The sequence below is a fragment of the Pongo abelii genome, chromosome 5 (genome assembly GCF_028885655.2).
Source record: "Pongo abelii isolate AG06213 chromosome 5, NHGRI_mPonAbe1-v2.0_pri, whole genome shotgun sequence".
NCBI lineage: Eukaryota > Metazoa > Chordata > Mammalia > Primates > Hominidae > Pongo > Pongo abelii.
In genome coordinates this window covers 154,022,665-154,037,158 of record NC_071990.2, presented here as the reverse complement: position 1 = coordinate 154,037,158, position 14,494 = coordinate 154,022,665, and the positions used below count along the sequence as shown (strand labels likewise).

Here is a 14,494-nt window from a genome sequence, read left to right as displayed (position 1 = left end):
GAGGTCTCCTGGGGTGGAATTCCCAAGCATGTTACTGTAGCTTGTTGTAGGCATGCCTGTCTTTGTCTAAGTTGTGTTTTCCATAGGGTGATGACTGGTTTTTGCTTGTTATTGCTTTGTTTCTATGTTCTTGCTTGCATTTTTTAAATATTTAAATCTACCTGTTATCTCTCCTGGAATCTTACGTGACATGGGCTCAGCGAAACATCTCCTTTCAAGCCATCCAAGCAAGAATATATGGTTCTTTAATAACTTGAATACATTTTAGCTTAAGGAGCATATGGAAAATTAAGCTATTGGCAGCTGTTGAGCTTAGTCGTACATCTATTCCTCAACTAGAAGTCATACTACCCCCATTTGCATTATAGGAAATGTGTAGGCTGGTTTTGATTGTCACAGTGACGAGGGAATATCCCTGGCATTTAGTGACTGAGGCACAGAGAGCTCATATCCTACAAAGTGTGGAACATTCTCACACAACCAACAGTCAGCCCATCCAGAATAGAGCCCAGCCGTAGAGCCTCTGTTGAAAGTCACCTGTACCAGATGTTGATGAGGAAGTAGGGAAGCCCTTGATTGTTATGCCAGGTAGTTTTTGTTGTTGTTGTAATTATAAGTGAGAGATTTCTCCCTACCTCCCTCTTCTCAGAGTATCCATAAATAATCTGGCTCATTTGTTGGACAAATGACCATCAGTCTGAATTACAGTAAAAAAGAGCCATATTCTGATGGTTATATATTCTGTTAGATCATTGACACACTGAGTGCCCAATGTGATCATAACAAAATAGATGAATAGAAGATTAAAGTTCATACAAAGAAGGGAAATACAGACACTGGTGCCTCCTTGAGGGTGGAAGGTGGCAGGAGGGAGAGGAGCAGCAAAAATAACTGTCATGTACTAGGCTTGGTACATGGGCAATGAAATAATCTGAGCAGTAAACCCCCATGACACGAGTTTACCTATACAGCAGCTCTGCACACGTACCTTTGAACTTACAATAAAATTTAAAAAATATTTAAAGAAAATTCAAGTTCATTACAAAGCAAAACAAAAATAACACTACAGTTATCCACAGCAATGTGAACAAAAATCCCTGGTTACAACTAACAATTTGGAGGGTTTTTTTGTTGTTGTTATTGTTGTTTTTTCATTTAATATGGAGCATAGGCAGTGACTCTCAAAGTCAGCAGGACTTTGCATCTTAGTAATAGCTCACAATGGTCAGCAAAGAAAAAAAATCAGATGCTGTCATTGTCTTACTCTATATCATAGACTGCCGGAGCATGAACTAAGCTTCCAGAGGCTTGGCTTAGGCCAGTTTCCTAAAAGTTCATAGGAATATGGGTAGATATTTTTCAGATGTTAGAATAAGATGTTACATGCAGGAAGCAGACTCTGGTCCTTGACTCCACTATTTCGGCAAGAAATTAAATTTGACAGTGACATATTGAGTGATAGCAATGTTCAAATTATTGCATTAAAATAATGAAATAAAACAGAAAGGTTTTTGCCCTCTAAAAGCTCAGACACCAGCACAGGATGTATTTTGGAATACTCTGACTCAGACTATGTTACTAAACATTTTCAAAATGCATTGTGGAGTTGTAGAAGAATGCAGAGTCTTGGCTCATGCCTGTAATCCCAGCACTTTGGGAGGCCAAGGTAGGCAGATTGCTTAAGCCTAGGAGTTTGAAACTAGTCTGGGCAACAGGGCGAAACTATGCCTCTACAAAATATGCAAAAATTATCTGAAGTCACAGTCAAAATTCAAAGAAAGAGAAACAAAATACAAAAATTAGCCAGGCGTAGTGGCACACACTTGCAGTCCCAGCTACTCGGGAGGCTGAGGTGGGAGGATCACCTGATCGGAGGAGACGGAGATTGCAATGAGCTATATGATTGCACCACAGCACTACAGGCTTGGTGACAGAGTAAGACCCTGTCAAAAAAAAAAAAAAAAGGCGGGGGGGCGGGGTGCTTTTTAGAAAATTATTTGAGGAACAGGTAGGACTTTAAAGCCTGCATGATGAGGTTCCAATGGATCAATGGATGCAAAGATGCAAAAGCAACAGTTTGAGCAAATGCTGGAAGTTCATTTACCACAGGATTTTAATTTCGGACTTATAGGCTTGTATGCAAGGGGGGCTGGGGAAATCACTGCAGATGAGTTTAGAATAGTTTGTAAGGCTTAATAATGGAGGGATTTTTCCTAAATGCCAGTCTGGAGAGCGTTTTGTTTGACTATGTAGAAAACTATTATATTTGTGACTATTTTTCTTATAAATACTTGAGCATTCATTCACACATTTGACACAAAAGCACTGTATATTGTGTGTATGTGTGTGTGTGTGTGTGTGTGTGTGTCCCTAAATGAAAATCAACCTAATGATATATCATTTACTCAGGAAGGATACCTTGAATTTTGAATTCCAGTCAACAAATAATCACCATCTGATTTTAATAAGATAAACCATTAATAATTCCAAGAAAATTAAGAACTGATCTATGTGAAATAAAATTTCATTGATGTTCCCATGCTGATTTTTAACAACATAACATATAAATGTGTCTTGTTCATTTAGGATAGTTAGCATTGGGAAGACAAATTCCAGATGCATGTATGACCACGACTTCTTACTTCATGTTTTAATGTAGATTGACTTTGTTCCAAGGACCTGTGGTAAGGATCTTATGGATCAGAGAAGTGGTGTTTCTCCCTGCACTCAAAAGCAACATTTTCATCACTTCCAGTAGCATTCAATAAGACAATTGGCATGGATGTCATGACCTTGCAATTGGTTTTCAGTAGAGATGTCAAGATAATTCATTTTTGTTAATATGTGATATTAATTCTAGCACTTTAGAGTCTGTGATTAGCCAATGGAATGACCATCTAGAGAGGAAGAACCAGTTGGAGCAGTGGATGGAATCAGTGGATCAAAAAGTAGAACATCCCTTACAACCGCAGCCAGGTCTGAAAGAGAAGTTCGCCCTGCTTGACCACCTCCAGTCCATCCTGTCTGAGGCAGAAGATCACACAAGAGCCCTTCACCGTCTAATTGCAAAGTCCAGGGAGCTCTACGAAAAGACAGAGGATGAGTCTTTCAAGGACACAGCTCAAGGGGAGCTGAAAACACAGTTTAATGATATAATGACTGTTGCCAAGGTTAGTGCTTTATATTGAAAGTAGATGCTTTATAATACATTAATATAATATATTGATTTATATTAATAATATAATGACTGTTGCCAGGGTCAGGTAAAGAAGAAACTGTGGATTAAATTGTTGGAGAATTGTCTGCTCTAAAACTATTTATACATTCAGTAAATGGGTATGACGTAAAGATCATTTCTTACTATGAATGCCTGTTCATTTTTCTCTTTCTACAATCTTGGGATTATTCTTTATTGCTTATTTTTTTCTTTCTCCACTTTATTAGTTAATATATCTACTTTGCACATCAAATGTCACTGTTAAAGTTGTTTTTCTTTTGCTACACTTATATTTGTTATATTAAATGCAAGTCTATTTACCGTCAAGATTCAATTGTGTACGAAATATGGTGTTCATCTCTCATCTTAGTAAAAACTTTTCTATTTTCCAAAGTATAAACTCCTTTATATAATATCAAAAATATATTCCCAATTCTCTATATGAATCTTTCATTTCCTTCGTGATTATTCTTTGGCATATTTGTAAATATTATAGAAATTAAGGGAGAGAAGTGTTGTTGTTTGCTGCTTTTTCTTTTCCTTGGTTTGCCTTGTTGGGAACTAACTCTTGTCTTCTTGACACTACGATTATTAATAGATATGCTTGTTTATCTTCATTTTCATCTCGTTAATGATTAAGAGCTATGACTCAAGTCAAAAAGACATAAGTTTGAATTCTGGCTTTGACACTTTTGAATGTGTGACTGGCCACAATTACACATTACCTAACCTCTCTAAGCTTGAGTGTCTTTTCCTATAAAATGATAATAATAATAGTATCTTCCTCACAGGACTGTTATGAAGATTGAATGAGCAAATGCATTTAAAGTGCTGAACAGAATGCTGTACACCAAGCTAACAAATAATTGCTTTAATAGTAATGGTTATGATAATAATTATTCAGAGGATTGTTAGTGAGGGATGTTAGCCAACATGAATTCAGCATGATTTCCATACTAAGGTAGAAAATAGTAAACTTAGAGGAAAATAGTTGCTTTTCCAAAGCCTTGACATTTAGTTAAATGTGATACTTTCTTTTTAAGATATTAAACTCAGAGAAAATTCAAGAACAAGAATGAAATTTTCTGAGGTGTATTCAGAGACCTCTATCAGGCCTGTTGTCTTATCTGAGTTCATGTTCTCAAAAGGACCACTGTTAAGGTAATCTTTCCTTTGTTTACTAGGAAAAAATGAGGAAAGTGGAAGAGATTGTGAAAGATCATCTAATGTATTTAGATGCAGTCCATGAGTTCACAGATTGGCTCCATTCAGCAAAGGAAGAACTTCACCGGTGGTCAGATATGTCTGGAGATTCATCAGCCACCCAGAAAAAGTTATCAAAAATTAAGGTCAGGAAATGAACAGATGCTCTATCTACATTGCTTCATTCCTTCTTGAGTACAACATACTTTTGATAAAGATTGTGTGGATAAGATTCTGTTATTTAAAATGTTTCCTTCCTGTTTTCTATTTGATGCCTCACTGATTCTAAACATAAACAAGAGTCATGAGAAGAATTCAAAAGACTTTACACTTGTGAACACAATGTAACATTGTCTTTACATTTCTGTATGCAAATGTGCTTATTGCCGTTATATGACAGGCTAGGAAATGGCTAACTTGGTGGGCTGACAAAACCAGATACTAGTGTTTAGCACCATGGAAGAAAAGTTTATATAGTAACTTAGTTAAATATATTCTAACAATAACCTGAAAATGTCATTCTGGATGTTTCGTTCTGCTTTCCTAGGCGACATCCAACAACATAATAGAAGGGAGTACTTCAAAGGACCTTGAAATTATCATCTCGTTTACTCCGCACAAGGACAATTTCTAAAACAGAAATTTACCTTTCTGGGGAGTTGCAGACTCTAGTATCTTTTAGTAAATTTCTAGTTGCTTAAATATTAAATTGTAATCATTTTCCCCCATGGAAAATAATGGATTTTAACATTAAAATAAAGCAGCAATGAAATTCTCAGTGGTTTAGTTTTAGAGGAGAAAATGTTGGGAATAAATGGTGTAATTGTGGTCAGGAATTTAAAACTCAGATTGTGTTTTGATTCCAAGATCAGAACATAAAAGTCATAAAAATTATAGCTTATGGTTGCAATTGTAACTACATTTTGCAGATCTACTTGTTTGTTTTCGTTGTTGTTGTTTTTTGAAACAGAGTCTTGCTCTGTCGCCCAGGCTGGAGTGCAGTGGTGCGATCTCGGCTCACTGCAACCTCTGCCTCCTAGGTTCAAGCAATTCTCCTGCCTCAGCCTCCTGAGTAGCTGTGATTACAGGTGCCCGCCACCACGTCTGGCAAACTTTTGTATTTTGTTTTAGTAGAGACGAGGTTTCGCCATGTTGGCCAGGCTGGTCTCAAACTCCTGACCGCAGGTGATCCGCCTGCCTTGGCCTCCCAAAGTGCTGGAATTACAGGCATAAGCCACGGTGCCTGGTCCCTGAAGATCTACTTTTAAGTGCTTTAAAAGTATTATGTTATTTAGATCTTATGACTATGTATGTTTTAACTGAGCTAATAACATAAAAACCACTTTTTAAGTCCTTTTTTTTCTGTGTGATTCTTTAAAATTTTTCTTTGATACATTTCTTAGTACTATTATAATTTATTCATCCATCCTTCCATCTATCCATCTACCCATCTATCCATTTACTCAGCCAGGATCGTGCATTCCCTAAGGAACTTGCAGTCTAGTGAGGAACAGTGATCCACAAACTGGTCTTTATAAAATAATACAAAAAATGTAATGAGAGCTTACTGTACTATTAGAGTTCAGGCTCTGGAATCATAGAAACTCAATGCTGCATCTTTCTTCTATTGGCTTTCTGGCTGTGTCTGTCAGCAAGTTACCTGATGTCCTCAAGCCTCCACCTCTCAATTGGTTAAAAAATGCATACATGAAAATAGTACCTGTCTGATAAAGTTGTTTTGACAACCAAATTAGATCACACACATAAAACCTGTAGCATCATGCCTGGCACATAGAACATACCCAATAAGAAAATCCAGTGGATTCGGTAAATGAATGATTAATTGGCTATAGCATGACAAGGTGGGAAGAGTCAAGGATGATGGTCAAGTCTTTGCCTAGAATCCACAGGACTATTACCAACTGAGGAAAATTATTGCATGCAGAGGAGCCTGGTGATAGAGGCGAAGACATGAGTTGTTCATTGATGATCAGATCCAATTTGAACTGCCAGATAGTAGTAATGTCTTGGGGGCAGTTGCATATTCAAGCCTGAATTTCAGGTTAAGAAGATGGATTGAAGACATGGAGTTGAAAGTGATTAGTGTCTAATTTGTTGTTAAAGCCACTAAAACGGATAAAACCAAGACCTATGTATAGAGCAAATAGAGCAATGGGCACAGGACCAAAAGCTGGGTACTACCAATATTTAATGAGCCATAGGAGAAAATGATTTGAAAGGTATAGAGAAAAAGGAGGGGAGAAACAAGAAGAGGAAGAGTAGCAGGGTGTGATGCCACTGAGGCTCTAAGTAGAGAAGGTGATCACCATCACAGGTACAGCAGGAGGCTGCCATTAGGAGGAATGCTGAAGAATCCCAACTAGGTTTGACAGTGAGGCTGTTGGGCAACCAGTCTGAGAAACATTTGCGCAGCAAGGGAAGGTGAGAAACCAGGTCACATGAATTTAGGAGTAAATGGCAGATGAGGAAGAGGAGATAGCAGACATATACTAATGTTTCAAAAAGTTAATAAATAAGAGAAAGTAAGATAATTCTTTCACAAAGGCTGCTTCCTGGGTTGACAAACACTCTTTTTTATTGGGAAAACCTTTATAAAGTGCTTCCATAAAGACAAGGAATATAGGAGAAGGAACTGGCAGAAAGAAATTGGGATGGAGAAAGTGAAGACTATCAGAAACTGCCTCTCAGAAGTTCAGGTCCAGCCTGAATGTAGGTTAGTGTGTGGGTGGTTTTAAAAACCTTGGAGGAAATACATAAAGCACCTCCTCTGTCCTTCAACACCATACCTATCACATCCACAGGAATAATCACTGAGAAAAGGCAACTCTAAAGCAAAATGTATATGGGTATGAGGGCGTGAATGTACGTATGTGTGTATGTGTATATCATATGTTTAAAAATGTAAATACAAGATAAGAAAATATATGCAAAAGCCATTTCAAAACTCTTGACAATGATGATGTCCTTATTCAAATTCTGAATGACTAGATTTCTGATTGCAAATATTGAAGTGTTCCATTTTCATGCTAAGGAAAATTGGGATAAAGCATAAGAGAGTATTTTGGGAAACTTCAAATTTGAAATTGCTCACAAAGGCAAAATAATTACAAATATTAAGGTCTATTAGTTAGACATAGCACTGGTTAAAAGGTTACTTTTTTTTCTTCATCAAATAACTACTATACACACTAATAAACAGTGATGGTTTTTAGAATCCTGCTGCTGAGAAGGTTGAATATGCATATCATGCTGTGTGTAAGGATTTTCATGTCTTTGTAATTTAGACTACTGCACAACTGAATACTAAATACTTTTAAATAATCTATATTAAAATATGGCTCTATTGTATATAATTATGAACATATATTTATTTCAAATTTAATGAGACGCAAACTATATTATACAGACTAGTTAAGACATACTTCGTGCTTAACATAATTTATTAAGCATGCTTCATACTTAACATTCCAATGTTTCTTTACTTGCTAATTGGTCATTGATTTTCTTCTTGAACTTTTTTGTGCCTGATTATCTTTTATTTCTATTTAATCCGGTAGTAAAGTCATAATTTTGTAATAATATTAACCAAATCCTGCCTTTAGCAATAGATATGTAAATATATAAACATCGGATGATTATTTCACCAAGAAAAATTGTAGTAAGAGAATCTATTCTCAGAGAGAAATGCCGCAATTATATCAATTTAACAATGCAATTTAATTTTATCTTGTTGTCCTTTAGAGTATTTGTGTGCTTTAAGACCAAGCTAAATTGTTAACTTGGCTATAGCTAAACTGTTAAATTTCTAGTAACTTTTTTAAGGTAAAAAAAATACTAATAAATGTACTCAGTCTAGAGGTTACTTTAAACTTTTGAGTAAGTCGGTGTATGAATGAATTATTCATTTTATATGCTAAAAAATGTTTACTTAGTATTGAAGTATTTGGAACTGAGTAGGGCTCATTCTTTTGCTGTGATGAGTCTGCTTGATTCCTAGTAGAATGGAAGTGTGATTTAAGCCACCACCCTGTTGAAGAAGATGAATTGAAGATAGAGACCATGAGCAGAACGCAGTTCTGCCACAATCTTTATTTACTTGAGCATCCACTTTGAGGGAAATATGGGTTTAATCATTTACAGGAGCAATCCACCACAGGCAAACACTTGAGTCACTAAACATTTTCACGTGTGCAAATAATGCCTGATTTCAGGGTCTCTGTTTAGTCTGTTTCAGGATATTGAGGATTCTCGGGATTTTTTTTTGCCGTAAGCCTTAGGTGCTCGTGATGACAACTCCCGCTATTATAATTTAAGAGTGGACAGATGAATTGATTCTGGGTCCTTGTGGCACACTTGTTAAAACTTCCTAGCAGGACAGGGTCCCCCTGTGTACACAGTTGAAAACTTGCAGTCCAAGTGACTCACAGGCTCTTTCGTTACCATGGTGATATTCCATTACAGGAGCTGATAGATTCCAGAGAGATTGGTGCAAGCCGTCTCAGCAGAGTGGAGTCGCTGGCTCCCGAAGTGAAACAGAACACAACTGCCAGTGGGTGTGAGCTCATGCACACGGAGATGCAGGCCCTGCGTGCTGACTGGAAGCAGTGGGAAGACAGTGTATTCCAAACGCAGAGCTGTTTGGAGAACCTGGTCAGCCAGATGGCCCTTTCGGAGCAGGAATTCTCAGGCCAAGTGGCTCAACTGGAGCAGGCCTTGGAAGAGTTCAGTGCCCTTCTGAAAACCTGGGCTCAGCAGTTAACCCTCCTGGAAGGCAAGAACACGGATGAGGAGATAGTGGAATGCTGGCACAAAGGACAAGTAAGTTGGCTTCCTGTTTTCTATTGGTGATTATGCTTTAAAAAATGTTTTGACTGTCATCATTCCTTAAAAAAAAAAAAAATCTTGCTAACTAAAAACACGCAACATGCACACTTGGAAGAAGTATTTATCTCGTTAAATAAGCAAAGTCTGATTTGTTTCCTTTTCTCATATATCAAACTTTTGTAAAAATAAAGATTTGGGTTATTATTTGTGGTAGGAAACATTTGTTGTTAGTGGAGACATTTTACTTTCATTCCTATGGTGTAAGAGTTTGTAATACTGTATTCAGCCATTCAGTCTGAAAAATGGCCTGTGGGCAAGGGCATAAATAGACAGAGAGTCATAGCTGTTTTCTTGCCAGTTAACTATTTCATACAACTAAATGATTGAATTTATAGCCTTCAAAGACTCGCTTGGTAATCTCCTACAGCACAGCGAATAGTTATCGCCCCGATTAGCTCTCCTCTGTGTGGTTTTGACAGCTGTTCTTGAATTAGCCTGTTAACAGAAGAACTGTACGTCACACTCCCTGGTTACCTTCCTGAGACTTTTTTTTTTTGAAGCTAATGGCAGCTTCTTTAGAATGTGAGAAAGGGAAGCCTACGAGAGAGACCGAAGAATGAGCAAAAGCTTAACCTCTTCTTCGTTTCTTTCACTGTTAAACAGTATCTTTGAAAGCCTTTTCAATATTTCCAGTTTTATAATGCCGTGATTCATAGATGTCCTTAAAAGGAAGTTTAGTAAACTTCTCTGCTCCTATTTATATTACAATCATTTCAAAATAGCTCCTGCCAGTAAGAAAGTCATGTAGTATTTCCAGCAGTGTCTGGTTTTAAATCGAGTATTTGAAACAAATGCAGCTTGCCATAAAATAAAGCTTTCTACCTCTTTATGCTACTTTATTTATAATGTTTCTAGGTTTGGGGGTTTGTTTTTGTTATTCTGTTGCATTTCCTGTCCTTTAGATTTATGTACCAGAATAAAGCATAGAAATCAGTTTTGTCACACAGGGACAAAGAAGTTGATAATTGCTCTACATGGTATAATATGAAAAAATCAGTTACACTGTTTTGGTTCCTTTTCTTTCCCTTTCTTTCTATTCCAGTAATATGAGTGAAATTTTTAAAAAGGAAAGATTTGGTTGTGCCTAGATTACATTACTATTCTGTTATCGTTATTTTTTATGTTGATATTATTAGTAAAAATAATAGTTGAGGCCTATAAAAATACACATGAGAATGCAGTAGTAAATATGGGTTTTCAGTTGTATTAAATAGTTCAAATATGACAGCCCTCTGTGTATGTCTGCTTCCAGATTTGACTCCAGGGTCAGTGCTTTCGATGACAATGCTACATTGCTTCTCAATATTCATATTTTCTTTTATTTCTGATAATGGCGTTTTATCTAAAAGTGGAGATATTTCTACCACAATGAATATGTAAGAAAATATTAACAAAATAGTAGACATGCTAGAGTTCTTAGGGCATTGTTTTGCTTTTAGGGAGGACTTGTCATTGTTGATGATCACAATAAGAATTAAAGTATTTATTTTATGCAATTAGATGACAATACTCAAGAAATTCTTTAAAACATAAAAACAGATGATCTATAAACTATATAATATTGCAAAAAGAATTCTATTTACTATGTTTGCAAAACTCATTTATCTTAATATCCATTGGGATATTAACATTGGAAATTTCTTAAGCTGTATAAGGTGAAAAAATGCATTCTAGAACTTAACAGAATCAGAAATATATAAGCTGACATTTATCTAATGACTCTACTGACATATTTTAATTTAGGATGAAGTTATAGAAATGTTTTAAATGTAAGGTTTTGGTCAAAAACTTTTCACTTTTAATGTCATCCCATTCATAAGTAACTGACTTGAATCTCCAGTATTTTTATGTTTTTGTTGAATGCTAAGTTTCTTTAGTTCTTACAATGTTCTGTCTTAAGTAAAAGGTTCCATATGGTGTAAAATAGTTGGTCCTAGTTTAGTGTTTGGAATTTCAGAGAGAAATTGTTTAGTTGTTGACGAATTTTTGTAAATAAGAATGTCTTAGACTCCTGCAGCCCAGACACCAAGTTAAATAAAGAATTGACAAACCAAGAGAACCTCATTCCTGCTCTCATAATCACAGCCTAGGTGGGGAGATACACAAGTATGAAGCCAATGTGGATACTCCTTGTGATGAATATCTGCTAGGTCCTGTGTATCCTCAGATGAGAAACCCGAAGAGGTGGGAAGGAGGGCAGGGGGTACTTAAAGGAGTTGTTATTTGAACTGAGTCTTGAGGTATGATTAAAATGTGACCTGGAAGGTGAGGTAGAGGAACAGCATCAAGATGCAGGATCATTGAGGAATCAGAAAACACAAGAGAGGAAGCTAGAGAGGAGGAATCAGATTAGGAGGATGTAGTGCCACCCCCAAAAGAAATAATGAATATGTAAGTGGGTCTGTGAAAGTCAACGTGCAGAGGCAAAGAGGGGAATGATGAAAGGAGCTAAAACACAGAATAAGCTAGCCTGGATATCTCTTGCATAGAGTGAGAAAGGAAACAAAGGGAGAGGCCCGGACGATGCTTAATCTTCTGATTGACATCAGCAGGGGACAGTGGTGCCATTTACCAGGACGAGGAATGAAGCACAGGGATGGTTTGTTGAGGGATGTGGTTTCTCTACAAATCTGGGCCATCTCTTGACAAATATCGGACAATAATGGTCACAGCAACAGCTATTTGAGTAGTTACTCATCTTTTTGCCCCTCCTCTTCAATTTATTTTGTTTTTTTGCTTCAGTGCTATTGTTATCCACACAGTGTTTACATATTTGGGAGTCATTCTCCTTCTGATTTTATGAATTAGACACTTAGTGTGCTAGGAACTGTGCTAAGTATTTGACATTCATGATTTCATTTGCTCCTTGTGACAATCCTATGAGAGGAACACTCTGATTGCAAAACACCTTGTGTAACTCAGTTGACCATGGCCTCGATTTCAGAGGTGTACTTTTCAAGTCCTAAGGCTTTATTTTGGATTGGGTGTACACAGTAATGTAGCTATTCGTGTGTCTCCCTCATCTATTAAATTGTGAGCTCTTCAAGAACAAGAATCTTACCTTTATTCATGGGGGGACTTGGGTCCCAGAATCCAGCAAAATGCTTGGCACACAGTAGACATTTAGCAAATATTTGATGACTTTATGAATGAAACTATGAAATAAATGAATTACTATTTAAACCAGACTCATGGATTATAAGAAATTTTTAATGTAAAAGTTAACTGTGTATACTACATAAAATCAATTGAAACAGGACTCAATTTTGGAGATATATATATATATATATATATATATTTTTTTTTTTTTTTTTTTAAGACGGAGTTTTGTTCTGTCCCCCAGGCTGGAGTGCAATGGCACGATCTCGGCTCACTGCAACCTCCACCTCCCGGGTTCTAGGAATTCTCCTGCCTCAGCCTCCCAAGTAGCTGGGATTACAGGCGCCCACCACCACATCTAGCTAATTTTTGTATTTTCAGTAGAGACGGGGTTCACCATGTTGGTCAGGCTGGTCTCGAACTCCTGATGTCAGGTGATCCACCCTCCTCGGCCTCCAAAGTGCTGGAATTACAGGCATGAGCCACCACGCCCGGCCCTTAACGTATATATTTAATCCAAAATAAGTGTTGCTTTTCTTTAAAATGATTTCTTTTCACCTTTAAACAATATACATATCTCCTGATGGCCTAGTGTCTACTATTTGTAGACAATGTAGGCTATTTTCTCTTTTCTTTTTCTTGTTTTATTTTTAAGTCGTTTCATCACTTAATCACTTAACTACTTTGCAATATTCGATGCTAGAGTGTCTATCCATGGCAAGAAAAAAGGGACAAATGAGCCAGGTGCTATTATTTGTCAGAGGAATCCTGAAAATAGGCTTCATTTCTTCATTGAATCTACCGTGTTGGTTCTTCTTTCACTAATAATTTATAATATGATTGATGCGTGTATAGTGTGAAGATATGGAGATCACCCAATGTAAGTGCTCGCTTCTTTGTCTCATTATTTCTGAACAGGAGATACTGGATGCTTTGCAAAAAGCAGAGCCTAGAACAGAGGATCTCAAGTCTCAGCTGAATGAACTTTGTCGATTTTCCAGAGACCTGAGTACCTACAGTGGAAAAGTTTCTGGCTTGATTAAAGAGTATAATTGGTGAGCATGAACCTTATTGGTGTTCAAGATAGTTTTATACAAATTAGAAGCTAGAAGTTTATTTTAAGGTGTAATTTCAAAATAATATTAGTTCAGCATTAAATATATTACCAAGTGAGGTAAGTGCACATTCTAAGAACTGGTGATTCTATCAAACATGATTTTCATCAACTTTATCGCTTTTTCCTGCCATTAAATTTTTGCATCACCTTTTCAGTCTTTGTTTGCAAGCATCCAAGGGCTGCCAGAATAAAGAACAGATTTTACAGCAAAGATTTCGAAAGGCCTTCAGGGATTTCCAGCAGTGGTTGGTTAATGCAAAAATCACTACCGCCAAGTGTTTTGATATACCTCAAAATATAAGTGAAGTTTCAACTAGTCTTCAGAAAATACAGGTAAGGGTGTTATCAATTAATTCTAGTAGCGGTGCTGATGTGAACTAAAGTTACCTCTAAATCAAGGGTCCCCAACTCCTGGGCCAAGGACTGGTACAGGTCCCTGGCCTGTTAGGAACCAGGCCGCACAGCAGGAGGTGAGCAGCAGGCCAATGAGCATTACTGCCTGAGCTCCGCCTCCTGTCAGATCAGCGGTAGCATTAGATTCTCATAGGAGCCTGAACCCCATTGTGAACTGTGCACACAGAGGAACTAGGCTGTGTGCTCCTTCTAAGAATCTAACTAATGCCTGATGATCTGAGGTAGAACAATTTCATCCCCAAACCATCCCCCCGCCCCACCCCATCTGTGGAAAAATTCTCTTCCCTGAAACCACTCCCTGGTGCCAAAAAGGTTGGGGATCGCTTCTCTAGATCTTTTCAGAAGGGCATCACATATAAAAGTTTTGTGTAAGAAATTCAAATTTCAAATAAATCCCCACTTAAAACAATTGAATCTGTATATGAAGAGGAACCAGTTCATTTATATAAATGCACACTATTTTTATATATTAATAGTGATCCAGGAAATAATAAAACGTTTTTTCTATGTGACAAGCATTGTTCCTGAGCACTCTAAGT

At 37.0% G+C, this 14,494-nt stretch overlaps 1 protein-coding gene across 5 annotated transcripts in view; it reads left to right on the top strand.

Annotated features, from left to right (window-relative positions):
- The window catches only part of SYNE1 (spectrin repeat containing nuclear envelope protein 1), a 512,392-nt gene that overhangs the window by 243,044 nt on the left and 254,854 nt on the right, over positions 1-14,494 (top strand). For all 5 annotated transcript variants that reach the window (XM_054558331.2, XM_054558330.2, XM_054558328.2 and 2 more), the window contains 5 exons: positions 2,861-3,170; positions 4,402-4,566; positions 8,903-9,259; positions 13,343-13,479; positions 13,697-13,874. In XM_054558331.2, the coding sequence (XP_054414306.2) occupies positions 2,861-3,170; positions 4,402-4,566; positions 8,903-9,259; positions 13,343-13,479; positions 13,697-13,874 (1,147 nt within the window). The remainder of the gene's footprint in view (positions 1-2,860; positions 3,171-4,401; positions 4,567-8,902; positions 9,260-13,342; positions 13,480-13,696; positions 13,875-14,494) is intronic.